Source organism: Panulirus ornatus, chromosome 1 (genome assembly GCF_036320965.1).
Source record: "Panulirus ornatus isolate Po-2019 chromosome 1, ASM3632096v1, whole genome shotgun sequence".
Lineage (NCBI taxonomy): Eukaryota > Metazoa > Arthropoda > Malacostraca > Decapoda > Palinuridae > Panulirus > Panulirus ornatus.
The window spans coordinates 27638098-27664390 of NC_092224.1; the positions used below are offsets into that span (position 1 = coordinate 27638098).

General features: G+C 38.6%; 1 protein-coding gene across 2 annotated transcripts; it reads left to right on the top strand.

Annotated features, from left to right (window-relative positions):
* On the top strand, positions 1-23065 carry LOC139766252 (uncharacterized). Of its 2 annotated transcripts, none has more exons than XM_071694774.1 (6): positions 1-119; positions 6782-6905; positions 7207-7435; positions 8222-8304; positions 14967-15137; positions 20536-23065. In XM_071694774.1, the coding sequence occupies exons 2-6, from the start codon at positions 6816-6818 to the stop codon at positions 20938-20940; spliced, it is 978 nt and encodes a 325-aa protein (XP_071550875.1). In that variant the 5' UTR covers positions 1-119; positions 6782-6815; the 3' UTR covers positions 20941-23065. The 2 variants fall into 2 exon arrangements, with proteins under 2 accessions (XP_071550875.1, XP_071550787.1); XM_071694686.1 differs by lacking the exon at positions 1-119 and adding an exon at positions 458-613.
* Positions 23066-26293: the final 3228 nt, after the last annotated feature.

Sequence of the window (26293 nt, forward strand, 5' to 3'; positions counted from 1 at the left end):
CGATAGGTCTACAGTCCAATTAAGCAAGCGTCTACGCAGTAGCTGGACTGTGTTGCTTCCAGAAGTCATGCAAGGTGGATTTGTTTCCAGGAAGAACGCGAACCTTCTTCCAGTGTATGGTAAGTTCACCCACATTTATCTCAACCTAAAATAGGTCATTTTAGAGATAATTTTGGCAAACGAAAATTATTAATGAGGAGTTTCATGTGGGCCGATGCGGTAATATTTAAAAAAATATATATATATATTTATATATATACATAAAATGCTCGCTGCTCTTTTAGGATATTGAGTGGCAATAGAATAAGTGACCAAACCTGTCTAATTTGAGAAAGGAATATAAAAATATCTCATTTTGAATTATGCAGTACAGTAGATATGATAATATATTGATATACATCCCAACCACATAACTGATGTAACTGTTGCGTAGAGTTTTGAGGTGCACACATACACGCACACACACACACACACACACTCAGTGGTGTTCCAGTGGTCGTCATGTAAACAGCACTTAACAATTCGTCCTGTGTCACTTTGAAAAAAAAAAGAAAGAGGTTCGTGCTTGCTTTTAAGGATCACCACAAACGATATTTTCCAGTAAAGTTGTCAGGTATGTTTACTTATTGAGGATGAATTAAATTAACCTAGTCAACAATTTGTGTGTAAGAACTGCAGTGACCCTGTTGGACGACAGCGCAAGTTATTGACGCCTATGCAAGCATTCCTTGACTAAGCGGTTTGGGATTTAATAGCCAGTTTTCATGTTTAGAGGCTGTGTTATAGGAATTCTGCAAGAATGAGAATCCATGTTGTCACACTGGTGTAAAGTTAGAAAATTAATCTGAAGGAAGTAATATTTCATTTAACTGAATTAACGGTAATTTTATTTTCCGCTTCACACTTTTTTTTTTAGGGGTGAGCGATGGTACACGTTCAAGTAGAGTGAACCTGACCTGACCTAATATTCCTTCAAATCATTTGACTTCAATAACGAGTGAACGGATAACCTTTAGAGAGTGGATAGGTCAATGTGATTATGTGAATTGACATGAAGCATTTATAATTTTCACATGAACATCATTATTATCATTATTATATTATCATTATTATTATTATTATTATTATTATTATTATTATTTATTATCATTCTATTGTGTATTGTTAAGATAAGCTCCGCATCGCTATTACAGATCCAAAGTGAATGAAATTGTAAACAGGAGACTGGAGACAATGCATATAGTTTGGTTAGTCTTGTGGAGAGGTTATTGAACACCTTTATCTTGATAAACCCTCAAATTAGGCAGGGCTCTGAAAGGGGAAATGTTGGAGGTCTGATATCAGTTGCACCAAAAAGAACAAGACATTGGTAAACTAACAGGGTAGAGAGACAAATCAAAGCAAATTTAAGATTAAGTGTAATCAAATAGATTGATAAAATCAACATAACCTAGCCTAATTTAGCCAAGGTTACATGGCGTAGCTTAGCAGAGGGAATGCAGACTAGCTTCTGTAATCCATCCTAGACTAGGCCAACCTAGTGTAGCCATTCAAAGCAAGTCCAAAACATATATTGCCAAATTTACATTTAACAAACCTAATAATCAGATATTCAAATCTGTTAGATAATATTCTATCATTTGTCTTCCTAACTCCCAAATGTCCAGACAAACAAACTATGAGACAGAGCAATTACATGTACCCTATAATTCTTTGGAACAACAACAATCTTCTTTTTGACCTCCCAGTGATCAGATGCTGGAACATGAGCGGGCCTCCATTTTTCTCATTAACAAACCATTTTGCACATAAAATCCAACTGAGACATCACTCACTCCCATGTCTAGCAGCTTCTTTCAAGCTCTCATCACCCTTCTGTGACTTTGTCAGCTCTACCTTGTCCACAACAAAATCTGGAAATACATCAATTTTTAATTTCACCATGCTCTTGTCATTTCTAATTTCTTTTGTATTATTTCTAGTTACATACTCTTCATTAAATGATTCACCTAAATCATAATCAACTTCTCTCTTTAACATTGACCTGGTCACAACACAAGTTGGATAAACAATTTTACTACACCACATTACTATCATTCTGATTCTCTACACTTTTATCTGTCATGTGGTTCACCTTTACAGTAGTATCTACATCAAATGGGTTACTGCTCATAATAGGCTCTGGGACTGATTTGTCAGTCAAATCAAATATTTTTCCCTATATTCTTGGTAAGGAGTATCAGTACTTTATTTTTTGTGTTAGGTAGGATGGCTTGGACAACTGAAACCCTGAGGCCATCTCATATATATATTTTATATATATATATATATATATATATATATATATATATATATATATATATATATATATATTCTTATGAGTCCACAGGGAAAATGAAACACGATATATATTATCTATTTATTTATTTTACTTTGTCGCTGTCTCCCGCGTTAGCGAGGTAGCGCAAGGAAACAGACAAAAGAATGGCCCAACCCACCCGCATACACATGTTTATGCATACATGTCCACACACGCAAATATACATACCTATACATCACAACATATATATATATATACACACACAGACATATACATATATACACATGTACATAATTCATACTGTCTGCCTTTATTCATTCCCATTGCCACCCTGCCACACATGAAATAACAACCCCCTCCCCCCGCATGTGCGCGAGGTAGCGCTAGGAAAAGACAACAAAGGCCACATTCGTTCACACTCATTCTCTAGCTGTCATGTATAATGCACCGAAACCACAGCTCCCTTTCCACATTCAGGCCCCACAGAACTTTCCATGATTTACCCCAGATGCTTCACATGCCCTGGTTCAATCCATTGACAGCACGTCGACCCTGGTATGCCACATGGTTCCAATTCACTCTGTTCCTTGCACTCCTTTCACCCTCCTGTATGTTCAGGCCCCAATTGCTCAAAATCTTTTTCACTCCATTCCTCCACCTCCAGTTTGGTCTTTCACTTCTCCTTGTTCCCTCAACCTCTGATACATATATCCTCTTTTTCAATCTTTCCTCACACATTCTTTCCATGTGACCAAACCATTTCAAAACACCCTCTTCTGCTCTCTCAACCACACTCTTTTTATTGCCACACATCCCTCTTACCCTTTCATTACTTACTTGATCAGACCACCTCACAGCACATATTGTCCTCAAACATCTCATTTCCAACACATCCACCCTCCTCCGCACATCCCTATCTATATCCCATGCCTCGCAACCATATAACATTGTTGGAGCCACTATTCTTTTAAACGTACCTATTTTTGCTCTAAGATAATGTTCTCGCCTTCCACTTATTCTTCATCGCTCCCAGAACCTCTGCCCCCTCCCCACCCTCTGACTCACTTCTGCTTCCATGGCTCCATCCGCTGCAAAGTCCACTCCCAGATATTTAAAACACTTCACTTCCTCCAGTTTTTCTCTATTCAAACTTACCCCCCAGTTAACTTGCCCCTCAATCGTACTGTACCTAATAACCTTGCTCTTATTCACATTTACTCTTAACTTTCTCCTTTCACACACTACCAAAGTGTCACCTACCTCTGCAGTTTCCCAACCGAATCAGCCACCAGTGCTATATCATCAGCGAACAACAACTGATTCACTTCCCAAGCCTTCTCATCCACAACAGACTGTATACTTGTCCCCTCTCCAAAACTCTTGCATTCATTCCCTAACCACCCCATCCATAAACAAATTATTATTATTTATATTTATATTTTTATTCATTATATTTTGTTGCTGTCTCCTGTGTTAGTGAGGTAGCGCAAGGAAACAGATGAAAGAATGGCCCAACCTACCCACATACACATGTACATACAGACACATCCACTCACACATATATACGTACCTATACATTTCAACATATATATATATATATATATATATATATATATATATATATATATATATATATATATATATGTATATATATATACATACACAGACATATACATATATACACATGTACATAATTCATACTTGCTGCCTTTATTCATTCTCGTCGCCACCCTGCCACACATGAAATGACCCCCCCCCCCCCCCGCATGCGCGCAAGGTAGCACTAGGAAAAGACAACAAAGGCCACATATACGCATATACGTGTGTATGTGGGTGGGTTGGGCCATTCTTTCGTGTGTTTCCTTGTGCTAGTTCACAAACGAGTGAGACATCGACTAAGTATAATAAATATGAAATAGATATATGTATTTATTTATTTATATTTTATTATATTATACTTAATTGCCATTTCCCACAATCAGCGAAGTAGTGCCAGGAAACAGATGAGGAACTACCCATTCCCTCATATACTCATATATATACATGACATAAATGCCCATGTGTTCCAACAATGTTGTATGGTTGCGAGGTGTGGGCTATGGATAGAGTTGTGTGCAGGAGGGTGGATGTGCTGGAAATGAGATGTTTGAGGACAATGTGTGGTTTGATCGAGTAAGTAATGTAAGGGTAAGAGAGATGTGTGGAAATAAAAAGAGCGTGGTTCAGAGAGCAGAAGAGGGTGTTTTGAAATGGTTTGGGCACATGGAGAGAATGAGTGAGGAAAGATTGACCAAGAGGATATATGTGTCGGAGGTGGAGGGAACGAGGAGAAGTGGGAGACCAAATTGGAGGTGGAAAGATGGAGTGAAAAAGATTTTGAGTGATCGGGGCCTGAACATGCAGGAGGGTGAAAGGTGGGCAAGGAATCGAGTGAATTGGATCGATGTGGTATACCGGGGTTAACGTGCTGTCAGTGGATTGAATCAGGGCATGTAAAGCGTCTGGGGTAAACCATGGAAAGTTGTGTGGGGCCTGAATGTGGAAAGGGAGCTGTGGTTTCGGGCATTATTGCATGACAGCTAGAGACTGAGTGTGAACGAATGGGGCCTTTGTTGTCTTTTCCTAGCGCTACCTCGCACACATGAGGGGGGAGGGGGATGGTATTCCATGTGTGGCGAGGTGGCGATGGGAATGAATAAAGGCAGACAGTGTGAATTGTGTGCATGGGTATATATGTATGTGCCTGTGTGTGTATATATATGTGTACATTGAGATGTATAGGTATGTATATTTGTGTGTGTGGACGTGTATGTATATACATGTGTATGGTGTGGGTTGGACCATTTCTTTCGTCTGTTTCCTTGCGCTACCTCGCAAACGCAGGAGACAGTGACAAAGCAAAATAATAAAAAAAAAAAAAATGCCCATACATGTACATATACATATCAACATATACACATATACATACATGTACATACACAGACATATACATATGTACACATGCACATATTCATACTTATTTATTTGATGTTATACTCGATCACCATTTCTTGCATTAGCACGGTAGCACCAGGAAACATATGGAGAAAGACATAACACATATGTATACTTATACATGCACACACTTACGTATATATATATATATATATATATATATATATATATATATATATATATATATATATATATATATATATATATATACACATGTACATATTCACACTTGCTCACTTTCATACATTCCTGGTCCCACCCCACCCCACTGGAAAACAAAATCACCATCCCTTGCATCAGCAAGTTAGTGCCAGGAAACATAAAGAAAGGCCATACCTGCTCACATCCGTACATGAGATGTCATATGTAATGCACAGAAACCACAGCTCCCTGTGTACCGATTTTATCAACCAACCCCAGGGGGTGGGTGAACAGCTGGGTTGTCTGTGGGCTAACAGCCAAAACCAGGATTCAGACCTGTGTGTTTGATTTTGGGTGACCCATGTATGCATCACAGTCAGGAACGCTAACCACTACATCCTGGAGGGTTAAAAGCTTCTTTTATTGGCTCTCTTGCACTCTGCACTATACTACTTGATACGAGGTAACTGTCTTTTTCTTTGGCTTTCATGATAAACCCCTCCTCCCAAAAAAATTTTTTGGTACTTATTTACCATCTTCATCAGAAACTTTCATATCTTATCCATAATGGGTCTACACAGTTGGGCTTTTGATTCACCTCTAAGGATACATATTTAATTCGTGTTCATTCCTCATACCTAAAGTTTTTCTTAAAACCATCCTCCATCAAGTGGGAATGCTTTCATGTTCATAGGACAAACCACAGAGGAGAGAAATGTAGGTTTTGAAATTTGAAGCACATTTCCTCTCTTATGTGATAAACAACTGTGACCACTTTTTGTTTGATGCCCAGAACTTTAGAAAAAGAGTTTTCTGTGGCCAAGAGGCAGTGGGTTGATATCTCTTTGGGGATCATTGATTAGCTGAGGATGGGCCTGGAATGATTGAGCATACTACCTCACATACACGGGAGACAGTGACAAAGCAAAATGATAAATATTAACAACACCAGTGTTTCTAACTACAGACAAAGTGTTAAAGAGAAAAAAGTGTTTTAAAATTTTAATACATTCATTTTTTTAAGACCATATGAAATATTTAGGGATCTGATCTTGAGAAGAAAAGTGCAGTCAATGGGTTAAACCCCCCCCTGTGAAGTGCTTACGTACTTGGTCATAGGACTTCCAGTAGTAGGGAAATGGTATATTGTCAAAAAAATATTTCCTTTTTTCTTTGTCCAGATTGTTCAAATGAAACAAGTTATGTTTAAATAAACTAAGGTTATCCTTTTTGTTAATACCCATTGTACTTCTGTGTTGTTTAGTGAGTTAGCGTTTGATTTTCCTATTCTTCATATTTCAACTATACATAATTTGTTCCTTACAGAGATACTGTGGTAGTGGATCAAGGAAGTGCCAGAATGGCATTACCAACTACTGTGCGAGTCCAGTCATGTATGGGCTGCATTCCTCTGCAAAGGGGTACCATCATCTTGGGATTTCTAGGTTTGGTATGTGTATTAGATTAGATGATGTATCGCAGTTATGGCATACTTTATGTTTGAAAGACCATATATGCATTAGTAGAATCATTAGAAATAATTTTGTCTCAGATATGGTGAAGGATACTTTTTAGGATATTATGTCTCTCAGTTTCTTTTTCAGTATAAATGATTTAGAAGGACTCATCTGAAATAGAGTTAGTTTGATGAAGTTAAAGTGGCAGTTTTAGTTTGAGATGAAATTAAAGGATTTGTATGCATCTGCATTACTATTTTATATTCATAAGAGAATTATTTCTTTTTCCAACAGTTTTGTTCCCTGATAGAATTATTTAGATGGATTTTTGTGCTGGTGGACTTCGAGCAGTTTCTCAGGCGGTGTCAAGAAGGCAAAGTAATTTCCCGGTCCACCATAGTTGATGTTGATGTCTCTCTGCAAAATCAAACAGTGTTTTATGATGATGATGAAGGTGATGATGATGAAGAGGAGGGCCTTCTTAGTTCTAGAAAATGCCCTCGAGGGAATGTGGCTCTTGCTGGTTAGTATTATGTTATGATTGTTTTGAGTGTGTCACATTTTGCTTTTTCTAAAGGTTTAGGGTATTGCAAGAATAGATAAACTCAGGCAAAATTGACATTTTGTTTGATTATGCAGAAACATTAAGTTGTAATTTGTCATAATCTAATTGAGATATTCACCAACAAATTAGCAATGAAGACAGAATTATAGGAGATTGCTAGAACTTTATGGTTGTGTCAGTGATTGGAGCCTGAACATGCAGGAGGTTGAAAGGCATGCAAGAAACAGAGTGAATTGGAACCATGTGGTATACCGGGGTCGACGTGCTGTCAATGAATTGAACCAGGGCATGTGAAGCATCTGGGGTAAACCGTAGAAAGTTCTGTGGGGCCTGGATGTGGAAAGGGAGCTGTGGTTTCGGTGCATTATACATGAGAGTTAGAGACTGAGTGTGAACGAATGTGGCCTTTGTTGTCTTTTCCTAGCGCTACCTCGCGCACATGCAGGGGGAGGGGGTTGTTATTTCATGTGTGGCGGGGTGGCAACGGGAATGAATAAGGGCAAACTATGAATTATGTACATGTGTATATATGTATATGTCTGTGTGTGTATATATATGTATACGTTGAGATGTATAGGTATGTATATGTGCATGTGTGGATGTGTATGTATATACATGTTTATGTGGGTGAGTTGGGCCATTCTTTCGTCTGTTTTCTTGCGCTACCTCGCTAATGCGGGAGACAGCGACAAAGTGTAATATATAATATAATATATACATATAATTTTTTTCTTTTGCTTTCAGTACGATTTGTTATGATCCTGACCGCAGGTGTATTCTTCATCAACATTATTGTAACTGCTTTGATGATCCATGGAGCCAAAATGGTAAGACAGCTATATGCTTCATTATTCCTGGACTCTACTTGTGTCAGTATTTGGTACTTTTCACTGCAATGCACATCACACACAGGCTGGCTCAGTCTCCATGTACAGTATGTTATATTATATTACCTCTGCCATTTTGCACAGATACTGTACTTGAATTGTTCCTCCACTTTTTAGCTCCATTTGTGTTTGTTCTCATCACCAATAGTTTTTGCTAATAACAGTGTTCCTCATTTTGATAAGAGACTCTGTTATAGCCATTCTTTACAGATGCATCATACATATTGATAAATTCCAATATTCACAGTCTTTACAACATTCGTACACAGTAGGATAAATATCCCTAAGGCTATAATTCATACTCTCTCTCCTGTTGTCATAGTTGTCTCCATGCTGATTCTCATGGTTGTGTCTCCAACCTAACTCTCATATTCACATGTCAGATCTAATTGCCTGCCTCCACCCTTCCACGCTTTACATCTTTTCCCATGCACACTTAGTTGTCACGTTGCAGTACTGTATATTTCACACATTATATCTTTTATAAATGATATCTGAATTTCATTTTACTATCAAAAGTAAAACAACACAAGCTAGATTATATTTTAAGAATATTTTGATTCCTCAGTATTACAGATGATTTTTCTGACAGCAGACTAAAGCCAAGCTAAGAATGTGACACCCTCCAACTACATATGCAACTTCAGCACCTCATCTTCATTTTCTGACTTCTTCCTTTACAGATGTAATTCTTAACCCTATGGAAATGGAATAAATTTCCAGCTGAATTCCCGGAGTGTGAATTCTCTTGTAGAATATAAAGATGGGTCCTTTTTTTTTGTCAAAGCAAAATCTGATAGTTTGCTTATCTAACATTAACATATCTTTAAAACAATATGATAAACGGGGATGAAAATGAAGAAGAATGAAAATAGAGTATGTATAGTCTGAGGTATGTAGGATGGCATAAACTTCAAGTGAAAAAAAAAAATAGGACAGGATTTAAAGGGATGGTAAACAGTTATGCATTACTAGCTCATAAACACTTATCACAAACACTGTATATCATCATTGTTATAAATCATGACATACACGCAGCTCTTCTTAGTGTTATGACATCCGTAAGGCACTGAAATGATGATTAAAACAAATTATAAAGATGAAAGAGAAATGAGGAAACACTACATGGGTGATGGTGGTCAGCTGACAGAATTCTTGTTTGTATTGGAGATTTAAGTCAACCACCTTCCAGCACCTTATGGGACCCTGGTGTCATTCATTGTTAAGGAGGGACTTAGTGAATTGCATGGGTTGTACAAAATTTCTTTTGACAGTTGTGGACTTAAGTTATAATTTAGGGCTAAAGGGTCATATAGGGCATTTTCCCTTTTTTGTTTTTCCCCTGCTAGCACATGGGCCGTAGCAATAATTTTTCCAGTGGGATACAAAGCCTAAATCAGAAATTTTAAATATAGCTCGGTAACACATTTAGTGACCCATATTTGTTACGAATACTAAATTTGATATACACTATGAATTGATTTCAAGAATTTTAAATTTATTCACATCCTGAATGAATAATAAAGACAGTAACTGTGTGATGCTGGTAATCTACATGTGGTGATCCCCTCTTGCCTCCACTGCAAACACCCATATGTTAACATCATGGTGCCAGCCTCTAATCCTTCTGGTTACTGATGCTATTGCATTCATGTCAGAGGTGGAAAAGTCCACAATTAGGCGTAAGGGAGAGAAGGCAAAAGGTTTGGACCTATTGTTGAAGAATTGCCAGCAGGTAGTCATAATGGAATGATTTGGGGACTATAGTACATTCAGTTGTTTTGCTGTGTGATATTTTGGTACTTTTCCTCCTGGCTGAAACTAGTTCACAGATATTCCCATATTGAAAAAGCAGTGGGATTAGTCAGACTAGAAACTACAAGAACCAAGCCATTCTGCATTATATCTGTCACTACATCTTGGTAGTTAGTAAAGTATTTTTTTTTTTTTATCTCCCTTCATGTGTAGACATAGTGCAAGAATTTGAATTCATACAGCCACAAGTTAAAGCACTCTGCAACATCAGCTGACTTCCCCTTAAGCTACACAAGGACTACTACCCTGTACTAGCCAAACCCCCTCTGCTCCATCATCTCTCTTCTGCAGTTAGAATGCCCTGAAGTTGAAGGATGTCTTATGTTTCTCCAAAACCCGAGTCCACAGTTTGTAACACTCCTCCATTTTGCGATACTTTAATCAAATTTCGTACTTTGATATGATAAGTGAGGTAAAACAGGATATGTTTGATATTGTCTCACATATATCTAATACTTTCACTTCTTTTCATATTTCCACAACATTAACACACCAATTGCAGGCTTCCTGGACCTTGAATATCCAAATTTTGATGCCATCCTCCCTCAAGATTTTTCTCATCTACACCTAATCACTGCTTTATATTGAAGGTATGTTGCTGGAAAACACAAAATAGCAGAATCACCATGTAGTGGAACTATTTTACCAAAGGATCCAGTGAGATAAAAGGGGTTACAATCCTGTGGAAGATTTCTCAATCAAATTTTCTCTCAAAAACATGTAAAAATGTCAACTTAAGCAGTTCAGTTCAGGAACATTTAATTATTAATCCAAGTATTGTAACAAAACATGAAATACAGAACAGTTATATTTAAGTATAGGATATAGGTCATCATGCTTTGTAGCATGCAAGACATAGAGATACATTACTAAATCTTGGCCCACCCAACCCCAGACTTATTTTTATCAGAAGCACACTATACACAATGCAACTGATTGATTATGCCAAATAGTGATAAATGTGTGATATGTAAATGCAGTGTATAAAAACAGTGTAGAACCTAATGAGAATTCACCAGTAGAAGCAGACATGTTGGCACAGTTGTATATGGTGGAGAAGGATGGTAAAGTTTAAGTTGAAGTGTGAAGAGGGTAATGTTTGTTATAGTCTTAGAACTCATTTGAATTCTTTGAGTTCAGCCCAAAATTTTGTTGAAGTGGCCTTTAGATCTGCTATCTTTTGTGAGTTTTGTACTCCTTTAACAGTAATAAGTTAAATGTAGTTGTAGCTTTTCTTTTGGTGATCCTTCCATATCCCTTACTAATATCTATTCCATTATGTTGTTAGTGATCCATAATAATACTGAATGTATGGTGCAGATACTGAATGTGGAAGTAAAGAAGGGAGCAGATTTATATAGCAAAAACCATCAAAGACTCCATCTGTGAGGGTTCATAGTGGGCCTTAAGCTTAAGCCCATCTCCCATACCCTGCCACTACCCCCTCAACCTAACCTACCAACTTCGTTTTTGGGATTGCCTGTTTACATTTTGTTGACTAGATTATTTTTGTTATCCATATTTTTGTTATTCCATATCAGAGAGAAAGTAACTTTACATAATTCACAATGCAGTATAGATGTTTCTAGATAGAATTGCTTAGGTGTCTTATTTTTTTTCATAATGTATTTGCACTATGGTAAGATATTAATTTGTACAATATTTTGATAAACACAGTATTTTATGATACGAATTCAGAATTGATCGCCACCAAAGTCTCTTAGTCAGATTTCCTGCCTTGTTTCCACAGTGTCTACTCCCCAGAGTTGCATGGAGTTTTTGAAGTGTTATTTTCAGTGTCAGCATCATTAATTGTAACTTTTATAGACATTATGTAAGGAAAATACCATATACTGAACCACTAGATAACAAGAATTCTGTACTGCTGTTTTTTTCTTTATCATATTAACATCTTTATCATATAAACATCTTCAAACATCAAAAGACCAATTATGTGAGCCTTTGCTCAAAGAGTGGTTGAAATTCTTTCCCACACATTATGGTAGGGAGGAGTTGGAGCGAGCAATATGTTCAGTTCTTAATAATCTGGAACAGATATTATCTGCCACCCTACTTGTGTTCCTGAACATCATAACCACTCTCCCAACACTGGATATTTTTTCTTACCTACTGATAGAACCTATGAGGATTTAGGGACATTTACTTGATAAGGTTTAAAACATCATTGTCACCACCAGAAATAGGTGTATCTGTGACAATTTGCCCACTGCAAATGTCACCAGATTCTGCCTGCTAGAGGTTACACAAAGAGGATATATATATATATATATAGACAGCGACAAAGTATAAAAAAAAAAAAAAAAAATATATATATATATATATATATATATATATATATATATATATATATATATATATATATATATATATATATATTTTTTTTTTTTCGCTGTCTCCCGAGTTTGCGAGGTAGCGCAAGGAAACAGACGAAAGAAATGGCCCAACCCACCCCCATACACATGTATATACATACGTCCACACACGCAAATATACATACCTCCACAGCTTTCCATGGTTTACCCCAGACGCTTCACATGCCTTGATTCAATCCACTGACAGCACGTCAACCCCGGTATACCACATCGCTCCAATTCACTCTATTCCTTGCCCTCCTTTCACCCTCCTGCATGTTCAGGCCCCGATCACACAAAATCTTTTTCACTCCATCTTTCCACCTCCAATTTGGTCTCCCTCTTCTCCTCGTTCCCTCCACCTCCGACACATATATCCTCTTGGTCAATCTTTCCTCACTCATTCTCTCCATGTGCCCAAACCACTTCAAAACACCCTCTTCTGCTCTCTCAACCACGCTCTTTTTATTTCCTCACATCTCTCTTACCCTTACGTTACTCACTCGATCAAACCACCTCACACCACACATTGTCCTCAAACATCTCATTTCCGGCACATCCATCCTCCTGCGCACAACTCTATCCATAGCCCACGCCTCACAACCATACAACATTGTTGGAACCACTATTCCTTCAAACATACCCATTTTTGCTTTCCGAGATAATGTTCTCGACTTCCACACATTCTTCAAGGCCCCCAGAATTTTCGCCCCCTCCCCCACCCTATGATCCACTTCCGCTTCCATGGTTCCATCCGCTGCCAGATCCACTCCCAGATATCTAAAACACTTCACTTCCTCCAGTTTTTCTCCATTCAAACTCACCTCCCAATTGACTTGACCCTCAACCCTACTGTACCTAATAACCTTGCTCTTATTCACATTTACTCTTGACTTTCTTCTTCCACACACCTTACCAAACTCAGTCACCAGCTTCTGCAGTTTCTCACATGAATCAGCCACCAGCGCTGTATCATCAGCGAACAACAACTGACTCACTTCCCAAGCCCTCTCATCCCCAACAGACTTCATACTTGCCCCTCTTTCCAAAACTCTTGCATTTACCTCCCTAACAACCCCATCCATAAACAAATTAAACAACCATGGAGACATCACACACCCCTGCCGCAAACCGCAAATATATATATATTTTTTTTTTCCAAACTGTTCGCCATTTCCCGCGTTAGCAAGGTAGCGTTAAGAACAGAGGACTGGGCCTCTGAGGGAATATCCTCAACTGGCCCCCTTCTCTGTTCCTTCTTTTGGAAAATTAAAAAAAAACAAGAGGGGAGGATGTGCATATTGCATATTCCTGGGATAGGGGAGAAAGAATACTTCCCACGCATTCCCTGCGTGTCGTGGAAGGCGACTGGGGGGGGGGGGGGGAGTGGCTGGAAATCCTCCCCTCATTTTTTTTTAATTTTCCAAAAGAAGGAACAGAGAAAGGGGCCAGGATTGGATATTCCCTCAAAGGCCCAGTCCTCTGTTGTTAACGCTACCTCGCTTATGCGGGAAATGGCAAATAGTATGAAAGAAAAAGAAAAAGATATTGCATTTATTCACATTTACTGTTAAAACTTTCTTCCATATCTCACTCTCCCAAAATCAGTAGCCTGCATCCCCCCCCCCCCCTAAAAAAAAAGGAAAAAAATAAGAAAAGAAGAAAAATCCAAGACGCTCACTTACATCTCCTGCACCATCGTCCTCCATTCCTTTTGAAGCTTTTAGTTTTCATTTTTGGTGAAGTTTTGGATGAAGTAAGGTGATTTTCAGATATTTTGACAAAGCTTTTTAGAAAGTCATTTAAGCAAAAGTTGGGGCTGTAGTTTGACAGAGTTCCATGCTTTACATAATTCTAATTTCAAAGGAGTTCTTTTGATTTTAATCCTATTTCCATCACTGGGCTTTGGAGATTCTTACAGACAGGCTTTTAATGATTTTGTATTTTTCACTCTCTTTTCCTCATGCAGTATATGTAGATAAGGTTTTCATGAGAGTGAGCTTTAGACATTTGTAGGGAGCATTTTGATTCTGATGCATAATGTAGGAGTTCATAAGCAGGGAAAACAATGCTAATCATGTTGATCATGCCTTTAGGGTCATATAATGCTACACTTTAGGGTATTACTAGGATTTTGGTGGATTATTATCCCAAAGGGTGTAGGGTGCTCTCTTTCATTTACCTTGCTCACTGGACTTCCCTGGAGGAAGAATAGTTCTTCAGTAGTTTGAAATTTGTTTTTTAAGGTTTAGTCAAAGGACAAATGTAATTGATTAACCTAAGGAATTTTCTTTTCAAAAAATTAACATTAATAGGGAATGTATATGTGTACTTGGAAAATGAGAATCTCATGGATGGATATGTCATGTTAAGGCCTGAAGTTTAATTTTCTTCACAGAATATTTTATTTTACAGGGAAAACCCAATTTAATGGTTCCTTGGCTGTGGTGGCAGTTAGCAGAGATTGCACTTGCCGTCTTAGGACTGTTTGGTCTGGGGAGAGGTTATGATGATTTTTTCACCAATATCTTCATCATCATCATGACCATGTACTTCTTTCTTGTTGTGAACTCATATTACCAACAGGTAAGTTGCAATAACTTGTTAAGTGTTAAAAGGAACATTTGGTATTATTATTATTGTAGTGAAACTAATGAATTTATCTCATCGTCTTAAAGTTGAATAGAAGCAGTGTAGACATGGTTCCCTTTTGTGACATGCTGTTACTCTGTTGCACCATTACATTGCCATAGGTTTAAAAGGGTTTTAATGGATTTGGCAAAAATTGATACCATTATATAACTGCATGGATGTACGTGTTTTGGATATTTGAGAATACCTGGTATATTAAACGGACATGCATGAATAGATGTGGAGTAGGAAAGATATTTCCTTGTATGCATATTTATATGTGGGCAGGAAAGATGGTCAGTGGGCATTATTGGATTGCATATTAATTAATAGGCATGTAAAAGAGAGACTTTCAGATGTGAATATGTTGAGAGGGGCAACTGATGTGATGTCTGATGACTACATTGTGGAGGTAAGGATGTAAGATTTGTATAGGTTTTCAGAAAAGAGGAAACATTATCAGTGAGAAGAAAGTGATGAGAATTAGTGAGCATGGGAAAGAGACTTTTGGAAGAAATATCATGAGAGATCTGGTGTAGAGTGGGAAAAGGAGAGAGTAAAGGAAGCTAGGGGAATGGGTGAGGAATGGGAGCTATATAGGGAAGCATTGCTTTTATGTGCGAGAGATGCATGTGGCATGTGAAACATGGGAGGTGAGCACATTAGAAAGGGTATTAAGCAGGGGGATGATGAAGTAAAGTTGCTAGTGAAAGAGAAAAGGGAGGCTTTTAGGAGGTACTTACAGAAAGGCCTGCAAATGATCTGGAAATGTATAAGAGAAAGTGGCACAAGGTCCTTGATGAGGAAGGTTTAGGGGTTGAAAATGGTGGAAAATGAGAGTTGGGATTAGTGAGTATTAGTAAACTTTAGGAAGGATAAGATGTTTTGGAAAGAGATTAATAATGTGCAAAAAACAAGAGAACAAATGAGAGTACCAGTGAAGGGGGCAAAGGAGGTTAATGGTAATAGGTAGCGATGGAGTGAGTATCTGAAGGCCAGTGAATGTGGTTAATAATAGAGTGGCAGATGTAGGTTGTTTGGCTGGGGATGGAATGTGAAGTGAGAGTGGTGGAGGGTGGTGATGAATGCCTCGTGTAAGATGCAATGTAGCAAGGTGACTGGGGTTGGTGGTATTGTAGTTAGATTTCTTAAGAAAGGAGGTGACTTTTGTTGACTGATAAGTTAGGATTTTCATTGTATGTATGGATTATGGTGAAGTGCCTGAGGAATGGCAAAATGCCTGTATATCAGTGAACTGGAGATGGAAAGATGTAATGAAAAGCTTCTGAGCAATCACAGCCTGAACATGCAGGAGGTTGAAAGGAATGGAGTAGAATGAATTGGAACAGTATGGTATACTAGGGTTGATGTGCTGCCAGTGGACTGAACCAGGGTATGCAAAGTGTCTGGGGTAAATCATGGAAAATGTCTGTGAGACTTGGTTGTGGATGGGGAGCTGTGGTTTTGATGCATTACACATAACTGAGATATCCTGTCCAAGTTGGAGTTTATTGAGTAAGCTGTGTCAAGGCGAGATCCAGAAAGAAGGAGGAGGAAAATTGAAGGATAAGGATGAATGCAGTGATGAGATGTCAGTGTATAAGTGCATTTGGGTATTTGTGGGAGAGAGGAAGTTGTTGATAAAAAAGGAAAAAGAATGTAGGGAACAGGACTGAACCTTGAGGGACACCTCTATTGATGGAGAAAAAGGGGGAGGCCGATCCATCAACAACCACGGAGATAGACTGGCCTGAGAGAAAGTTACATATAAGGTAGCAAAGTGAGGGAGGGAAGCCAAGAGAGGGGAGCATAGAGATGAGACTCCAATGCCACCCCTTTCTAAAGCTTTATATATGTCAAGGGCAACTACATAGGATTCACCAAACTCTTTTAAGGTGGATGACCAGTCATTAGTAAGATAGGAAAAAATATCACCAGTGGATCTTGCCTACGGAAACCATACTGTTGATCAGAGAGAAGACTGAGATTCAAGTTGTCCAGGGGAATGAGAGTTGAGGAGGGATTCAAAGATTATGGTAGATGTCAAAGCAGGTCATCTTTCTTAGGGATGAGATTTACCAATGCATGCTTCAAAGAAGAAGGAAAAGGTCTGGTTTTTGAGCAGAAACAGAACAGACAAGTAAGCACAGGTACATGCTCAGGGGCATACTCTTTCAGTACACAGGGATGTATGCCATCAGGACCATAAGCCTTGGCTATGTCCAAATAGAGAAGTGCTTTTATGATTGTTTGAAGAGATTAAGGAAGGGTGCTTTTATGATAGTTTGAAGAGATTAAGGGAGGTGCTTAGGATTAGTGAAAGGAGCATTAGGGGTAAAGGAATGTTAGCGTCATCCAAGATGGAGGTAGAGGAGAAATGGAAACCAAAGAGAATTGCTTTGTCAATAGGAGAAACACCTGTAGTGCCATTATGATGAAAAAGTGAAGGAAAGTTAGAACAACGGTTGTTAGTGATGCCCTTAGCCAGAGGCCAGAAAAACCTATCAGTTGATGACAAAAGGTTATTGCACTTTTTTTGTATAGAGGAACCTTTGCCTCTCTGATAACTTACTTGCAATGGTTACAGGTAGTGATAAATGCTGAAGAGTAATCAGAGGAAGGAGAGTTTATCCAAAACTGATAAGCATGATCCCTCAGAACAGGAATGGTTGTAACATGGATTAGCAGAAGAGGTTGTCTAAAGAAGAGGGGTAAATGCTGCCATTGCCACTACAGTAACCTCTGTTATGCATTTGACTGACTGACAGATTTTTCAATCCTGATAAGCCTAATCCCTCCTGAATGGCCTCAGATTAGATAAGGTTGAAACATGGATCAGCAGAAGAGGTTGCTCCTATTCTTGCAACAATAACCTCTTAATATGTATTTGGCAGAGACATAAGCATCACCACTGAAGAGAGTAATTTACCCAAGGAAAGTTGGAAAAGAATTTTCATGTTACTCCAGTCAGCTTAGTTGAGGTGCCAATATTTATGCTTAGAATGGGCTACTGGAGGGGGAGTTGCTATTGAAATAGATACATTTATGAGAGTGTCTTCATTTGAATAAATTTGGGGCAAGATTGTTTAGTTTCAGCAGGATGGATTAGAGGTGAAAAACATATACAAAATATTAGGAGAATGGTCATAACAGTCAGGAATATGGGAGGGTAGGAGAAAATCACTAGATTTTTGTGAATGGAGAACAAGAGGGCTTCAATTCCTTCATCTATATTGAAGGAATTCAACCTTTCCCTGAGGTGAACATTGAAATCCCTTAAGTAGAGAATCTTGACTTGCAAAATTTGTAGAATTAGGAGAGCAATAGAAAAAACAGGAAAAGTGTTATAGTTGGAAGACAGATTTGGAGATGGACCTTGAGTCATATGACATCAAAGTTTGGGGACTCATGGTCCTCGAGACATGCAGCTGGTGTGTTGTTGTTAGGATAAGCACAGACACCACCTTTGAGTGGGAAATGTGAGTAGAGATTATAGTTGGATTTGAATAAAGGGCAGTTGAGAACATTGTTAGAGAAGTGGGTCTCTGAGAGGAGGCAAGATATTAGGAGAGGTATGTAAACATTGACAATTGGGTCTCAGAGAGGAGGTAAGATATTAGGAGAGGTATTAGACATTTGGTATTCAGTGGAAGAGAGGCTGCTAGAGAGACCATGAATGATGGTATAGTGAAGAGAGATAGAATGTAAGGTTGTGGGAGGGGGCTGGTAATAGTACTGCCTGAGCCTTCCCTCTCATTGGCTGTTGATTCAGGTAGAAACCCAGAGATTCTTAGCACCTCATGATGCAAGGGACTAGGGGCCATAGGTTTTGTGGACTCTATCATGATTATATTTGAAAATGAATGTGCTGACAGGAGATGGCAGGAGAACTTACATGAAGAAAATTAAGTGAAGTTTAAGATGGTGTATGGTGCTTTTAAGAAGATGGCAGGACTAGTCTGGTAGTCCTGTTTTTTGATGAGAGAAAATAAGACAAGCAGTCTTAACATGAAGAGTGTAAGATGGTTTTGGGCACCACTTAACACATCCCAGTCAGGATGGTAATATAACCCTTGGCAGCTGCTGTCAGCAGCTTGCTGCCTAATGAATTGCTCCAAGGGTATGGGATGGGATATACCTTTAGTTGAGGCATGGTTTATACATTATACTCTTTTGAACACTGATGAATGCTTACAGTAATACTGTACTTGACATACCACAGAGCCTAACTGACAGAAAACTGAGCTGTTCACTTGCCTAGCAATGCACTTGTTCATAAATTACACATGACATCCACAATGGTAGGTATAGGACTGTTCTTATCTCTGTCTGTATGAGCTCTGATTGGTACAAGTTGATTTTGGTGACAAATGGCTTACCTTGGTGGAGGGTCATTGGGGAAAAGGTCTCTGTAATGGATGTGTGTTAGCAGTTTACTACCAAACTGTCATGTGAGCATCTGGTGTTGGATGGAGGGGGTGAACAGGTTTATCGATACAAGGGTCTCTTGGTAGCTGTTTAAGATGGGCCCACAATGATTCTGCATGTCCTTTACTGCTCTCTTTCCATCTGGTCTCTTTTTGTAGCTGTTATTGAATGAGACCATACTGGCGAGGCATAGGTGAACTTTGGTATAATGAAGATGTTATTGATATTTTTTAGTAGAGTGTGTTCATCTCCATCCCCTTTTTTTGTTTACACTTTTGTCATTTAGAATTTTCAATGTTGACTGTGATATCATTTCTCACCACATATTATTCTCTCTCTCTCTCTCTCTCTCTCTCTCTCTCTCTCTCTCTCTCTCTCTCTCTCTCTCTCTCTCTCTCTCTCTCTCTCCAGAATTTACATGCATGTGCTTGAATGTACATACATGCATTCATGTATATGTGCTTTTGTTTATTTATCATATCATTTGCCTCTGCTTGGTGTGGAGAACAATGGGCCAGAACGTGCCCTGATTAAAGATGGCCAGGCAAGAACATATTCATCTGTTTTACCACTCACCCTGTGCTTTGAACTTTTCATGGTTAGCTATGGAAAGCCAATGAGAGTCTGGAGCTCCTTAGGGACATTTTAACAAATCACCCGACAAAGTTAGTATGCTTCTGTCCAAAGAAGGGTGGATATTGATAGGAGCAGATTGAGGGTGATTGTAGAAATAAGAGGGAACATGTGAAGTGATGGGGAAGCCTTATGTATAGGCATTTCTAAATGTTAAACTTTTTTCCTCATAGTATCAGTGGAATTAGCAACTGATGAAATAATTTCCTGTAAGCCTGTTAAAGTTTGGCAGATTTGTTTTCACATATACTTTTTTATTTGTGGAGTTGTTTATAATTGATTTTGTTTTTAGCTACGGGAGGAAGCTGCTTGTGCATCTGGGATGACAGTGGTTGCAGTGACCCGTCCTCGTGAAGAAATGACAGTAACAATCCCTTCACCAAGAAAAGATGATCCACCACCTCCTTATCCAAGTTTTACTTCAGGCTATAATTCAGCATACAATCCCTCTGATTCTACAGGTTTTCCATATGCTCCTGCTCCACCGTACACATCCAGGCAAAATTACCCAGATTCCCCTCCTCCTTACGCAGCCAGCTTTCCATATCAGTCTTCACAGGTCACCCAGACCATGCCAGTGAACCAAGAACTATATTCGAGTGGCAATGCGTCAAATGGCCCTTCTGTTGCTAGTGGAGAAGTCACTCCACTTGTAGAAAATTCTCATTGCCATGGAACTAAACCAAACCAGATGTAAACACTTGTTCAGAGTTTAGTTTAGTATCTTGAAAGTCTCATGGCACTATTTGGTAGGGAATTAGATGCCATCTGACAAGAAGATATGAGCCACCTTGAAGATATGGTAATGCAGTTACCTGTTTTGAATATACATATTTTGGGTCGAAGGCAATTCCAGAGTACGAATCCATTGTCCTTATTCCTATACATATTTTTCAAATAACTAATTGCATTTCTTGTCTTAGCAAGCTAGTGACATAGATCTTACACAGTACTGGGACATGATTAAGAGTACTGTAAACTTTTCACAGATGTTTTATTGAAGAAAATTAATCTTAAGCCTTAGATAGATGGCAAAAAATATAAGCTTTTGTTTTTTAACCCATTCCATGTGGCATCTAGCATCTCGACTACCTTCCCCAGTGCAGCTGGAGGAAATAGGAATGAAAATCCAGATTTTGACAGGAAAACCTCTCAAGAACATAAAATGCACCTTGGCATCCTTAGAATTAAGAATAATCAAACTAAAACAAAATATAGTGCCACTTGCTTGTTATATGAATAGTCACAAAACCAGACCAAGTGACAATGGGGTAGTGGCATTGTTGCACAGTTGTTTACATTCCACACACTGATCAACAAACCTTATCAAAGTCTAAGGTCCATGTTGACCTGTTTTACATGTGCACAAACCAGGATTAAACGAATGTGTACAGTATACTTAAACAGCTACAAACCAATGCTAAAGCAAATGAAAATCAACATGTGGCTGGTCCCAGATGGTGGTGAATGGGACTGGTGAAGAAGCCTATGCTGTAAATCTCGAGGTATCCTACACACTGTTTCAAGGTTGCTATCACAATTTTGTGTTCTCAGCTAGGTTATGTTACTATTTCAACATTTATATTCAACCTTTTCATCTGTTACAGGTCTAATACAGTTATGACGTCTTGAGTCATAATTAGTAGTTGGTTGGCAGCCACCAACCAGGAAGTTACATTACTGGTACTACCTGCCTGGGTATCGGAAGGGTTAATGATGGGTGTGTAGTGAGCCAGCACTTCATTGATTATGAAATTGCACTCGTCTGACCCAGGGGACTGTGTATTCTTTCAGCTTCACACACACGTGGGCTGCTGGCATTCTGTCCACAAACATACAGTCTCTCCATGTCATCCACAACACTTGACAACACTCATCTCACACAGCTCATTCTTCATTACTCTAGATTTTCCTGTGGCGAGCGTTATGCACTTGCCGTGCCTTTTGGCAAAATAGTATGAGCAGTAGATAGACGTATTAGGTAGGAACATTAGACATGAGCAGTAGGTAGAAGCAGTAGGTTGGAACATTAGGTAGACATTTCAAGTAGAAGTAGTTGGTAGTAACATTAATTATGAGCCTCCAAAAACATTGCGCTATTTACCCTCTGCCAATGGCCTGTTAAGGGTGAGGCACTAAAGGGTAAGAAGCGACATTAGAGTTCACCAGTTATGGAGAATCTTGCCATGGCCACCTGCTTGAGGGAGTTCCATAATGGAATGGGCATTAGAGATATAGATAGTTAGATAGATAGTCATAAATCTATAAATGTAAGCAACCAACCATGAAATATTTTCATGTTGACTGGCAAATTACTACAGGTTGTTTTTGTTTATCGAGGTAAATGTATCAGTGTTGAGTGTCAAATTACTACAGGTTGTTTTTGTTTGTGTTGGTAAATATATCAGTGTTGACTATCAGATTACTATAGGTTGTTTTTGTTCACCAGGGTAAGTGTATCATGGCCCATGGCAACTTACTGTTACCATACCACAGATGCTGTTAAGATTGCCAGATTTAAGATGATAAAAGTTGTGTCCCACATTTAACAGGTAAACCCATGAAAGCTTTGTCCCACACAAAAATGGTTAATAACTTTACAGTGTTTCCTAGATGTAAGGAAATGAATGAATCCTCAGTAAACAGCAGACATAGCTGTATATCTGTAGCATATGATGTATTTTATTAAGATTATAGCAGGAAAGCTTCTTAGCTTTAAAAACCTTTTCTAAATGTATCCCTGAACATGTCTTTCTCCCAAAGCTTTGGAATGCTTAACAACATAAGTTTAGGAATAAAGATTAGCACTGCTCAATCACAAATATGCATTTTATCACCTCACATGATCAAGGAAAGAGCAAGTCAGGTTATTCAATATTAAATGGGAAAAAATTAGTTGTATGCATCAGACAAAAAAGTACACTTGGCTATTTTCATCCACAGATGAATTATTTATGGAAAAAGTCACAAATAAGTATAATACAATAGAATAATAATGTTAAAGTGGATAAAATGCTGAAAAAGTAGGACATCTTTTTGTACTGTGGCCATCTAATATGCACTATGCCCCACCATTAATACCCTTACACACACTTTTTCTTGTTTACTACACATATACATAAACTTTAACACATGCATTATTCAAATAGAATTTTTCAGCCTAGGCAGTACTGAACAAATTAAGTCTTGATTATATATTGGAGGTGGCTGGTTCCAAAGATAATTCCTTTTATACATCTAATATTTGTTTTAAGATAGCACTTGGTCAATACAGGAAACATAAATCATATTTATGTTATGGCTCATGTGCACATATAGTGTGTTAATATGAATTGTTCTATGCCTTTAACAAAATCCATGAATATGGTACAAAGTTGTGTATCAGAATGAGTATTTTCTTTGTTCATGCACACTCCAAGAATATCAGCTCGTATGTACATGTATTTTCACTTGTACATGTCTTTATATGGATACTGTACATGTGAACATATTATTATCATAACCTCAGGACCCCTTCTTCAGGAGCTCCTGCAGATCATTGCCTGGTGGAAGTGAGGATGAAAATTTGTAGAAGTTTTTGGAAAAGAGGAAATGATAGTGGTGAGAGGAGGGTGATGAAAGTAAGTGAGACTTGTGAAGAAGTACCAGGAGAGATTGAGTGTGAAATGGCAAAAGATTAGAGTAAACAAAACCAAGGGAATGGGTGAGGAAGGGAAACAGTGCTTGTATGTATAACTGAAGTGTGTGGAATGCAAAAGGTGGGAGATGGGTAGGTGACAGTAGGTAATGATTGGTGGGATGACAAAGTAAAGTTGCTTGTGAAAGAGAGAAGGGAAGTGAACAATTGGTACTTTCAGGGAAGGAGTGTGAGAAATTTACAAGAGAAACAGCAGGAGGTCAAGAGGAAGGCAAATGAGACTTGGAATGAGTGGGTATTAGCAGACTTTAGGGAAAATGAGAATACAATGATTACTTTGAACAATTGTTGAATGGTAGGGTGGCTGATGTAGGATGTTTGGGTTTGGGAGATATTAGTGAGAAAGTCATGACATGTATTTTGGTGTAGAGAGGACAGGTGGTGAAAGCCTTGTAGAAGATAGAATACTAGAGTGGATGGTATTACAGTTGAATTTCTAAAGAAAGAGGGTAACTGTTGTACACTGGTTATTTAGGATTACCAGTATTTGTATGAATCATGGTAAGGTGCCTGAAATTTGATGGGAGGCATGTATAGTGTCATTTTATAAAGAGGTGTAATTCTATTGAGCTTACTTAGAAAATTACAGGGAAGAATGGCAGTTGAGATGGTGCCGGCATGCATAGAACATCAGACTGGGGAGGAACGGTTTGATTTCAGAAGTGGTAGAGGATGTGCGAGAAATACTTAGAGAATAGAAGGATTTTTATGTAGTTTTTAAAGATCTGGAGAAAGCGTATGAAAAGTTTGATAACAGTTCTTTGGAAATGGTGTTATGAGTATGGTGTGGGAGGCAAGTTACTGGAAGTAGTGAGGGTTTCTAACAAGGAAGTAAAGCATCATCGAGAGCAGATAGAAAGGAGGGTGAGAGGTTGCAGGTGATAGTGGGGTTGTGGCAGAGTTGTATGATGCCACCATGGCTGTTTAATTTGTTTATTGATGGGGTGGTGAGGGAAGTAAATGCAAGGGTGTAGTGGGTAAGGCCAGGAATGTGAGTCAGTTGTTGATTGGCTGACACAGCACTAACAGTAGATATGAATGAGAAACTGCTAAAATTGGTTTTTGTGTTTGGGAGAATGTATGAAAGGAGAAAGTTGAGAGTATATGCAAAGAGAGAGTTTAGTTGAGATATGAGTTTGAATGGAGGAAAATTGGAGGAAGTTAAGTGTTTTAGCTACCTGGGGATGGACATGGCAGTGAATGGAATATGGAAGAGGTGGTGAGGCATGGGGATGGTGGGGAGGTGAAAGTTCTGGGAGCTTTGAGGAATTTGTGGAAAGAGAGGTCTCTGATTATGTTTGAAGGTAAAGAAAGTCCCAATGATTTTTGTATGGATGTGAGGCATGGTCTATAAATGAGAATTTATGGAAAAGGGTGGATATGTTAAAGATGATATGGAAGACAATATGTGGAGTAAGGAAGATGGTTAATGGAGTAAGTAATATTTTGGTGAGAGAGAGATGTCTTAAAAAGAGGAGTATGGTTAAGAGAGCTGAAGAGGGTGTGGTTAAATGGTTTGGACATATGGAGAGAATTGAGTATGGAGAGATTCACAAAGAGGATGTATGTTGCAGAAATGGTGGGGGGGGGGGGGTGTCAAGGAGAAAGATGAAACCAAATTGGAGTTGGATGGATGGAGTAACAAAGGTTTTGAGTGATCAAGACCTAACATACGGGATTGTGAAAGGTGTGCACAGGTTAGAGTGAATTGGGGAGATGTAGTTTACAGGATGATGTTCCATCATATAAAGCTGGAAGCGGGAAACTGTGGAAAGGTGTGTGGGGCCTGGATGGAGATGGGGGCTATGGTTTAAGAGCAGATAACTCTGGCTTGGTTAGCTAAAGTTGGTTAACCATTATTTTCATTTTTATACAGGGTGGTGCTGAGTATCTTTGTGCAAGGATATGTCAGGGAATGTTGAATGCTTTGGGGATGATTTGTTGCTACTAATACTGTGCTTGGTGGTGGAGGCTAGGGGGATAAAGCAATCTGGAATGTTTTTCGTGAGGCCCTTACATAGCATGATAGTGAGTGCTTTTGTCTGAACCCATGCTGAGCGATTGAGAATGGGATGTTTTGGATGATTTTGTTATGAATGAGTTGAGATATTGATGAGATGCTGCCAAAAGCAGCCATCTGATCTTTCATTCTGAGTGCCCATTGTGCCTGGAAATCTAACATGTACCCATATTTTCTTGCCTCAAGACAAGAATTCAGGCTTTCTCCTTCATGGAAAGGTAAAAGCCAACCATCTTGAAGCATAGGTAGAAGAAATGCAGTGCCAAGAATCAAGGTTTCCAAAATGAAGTGGCAGCCAGGAAGAGTAAAGAAAGAACATCCTTCCCTCAGGAT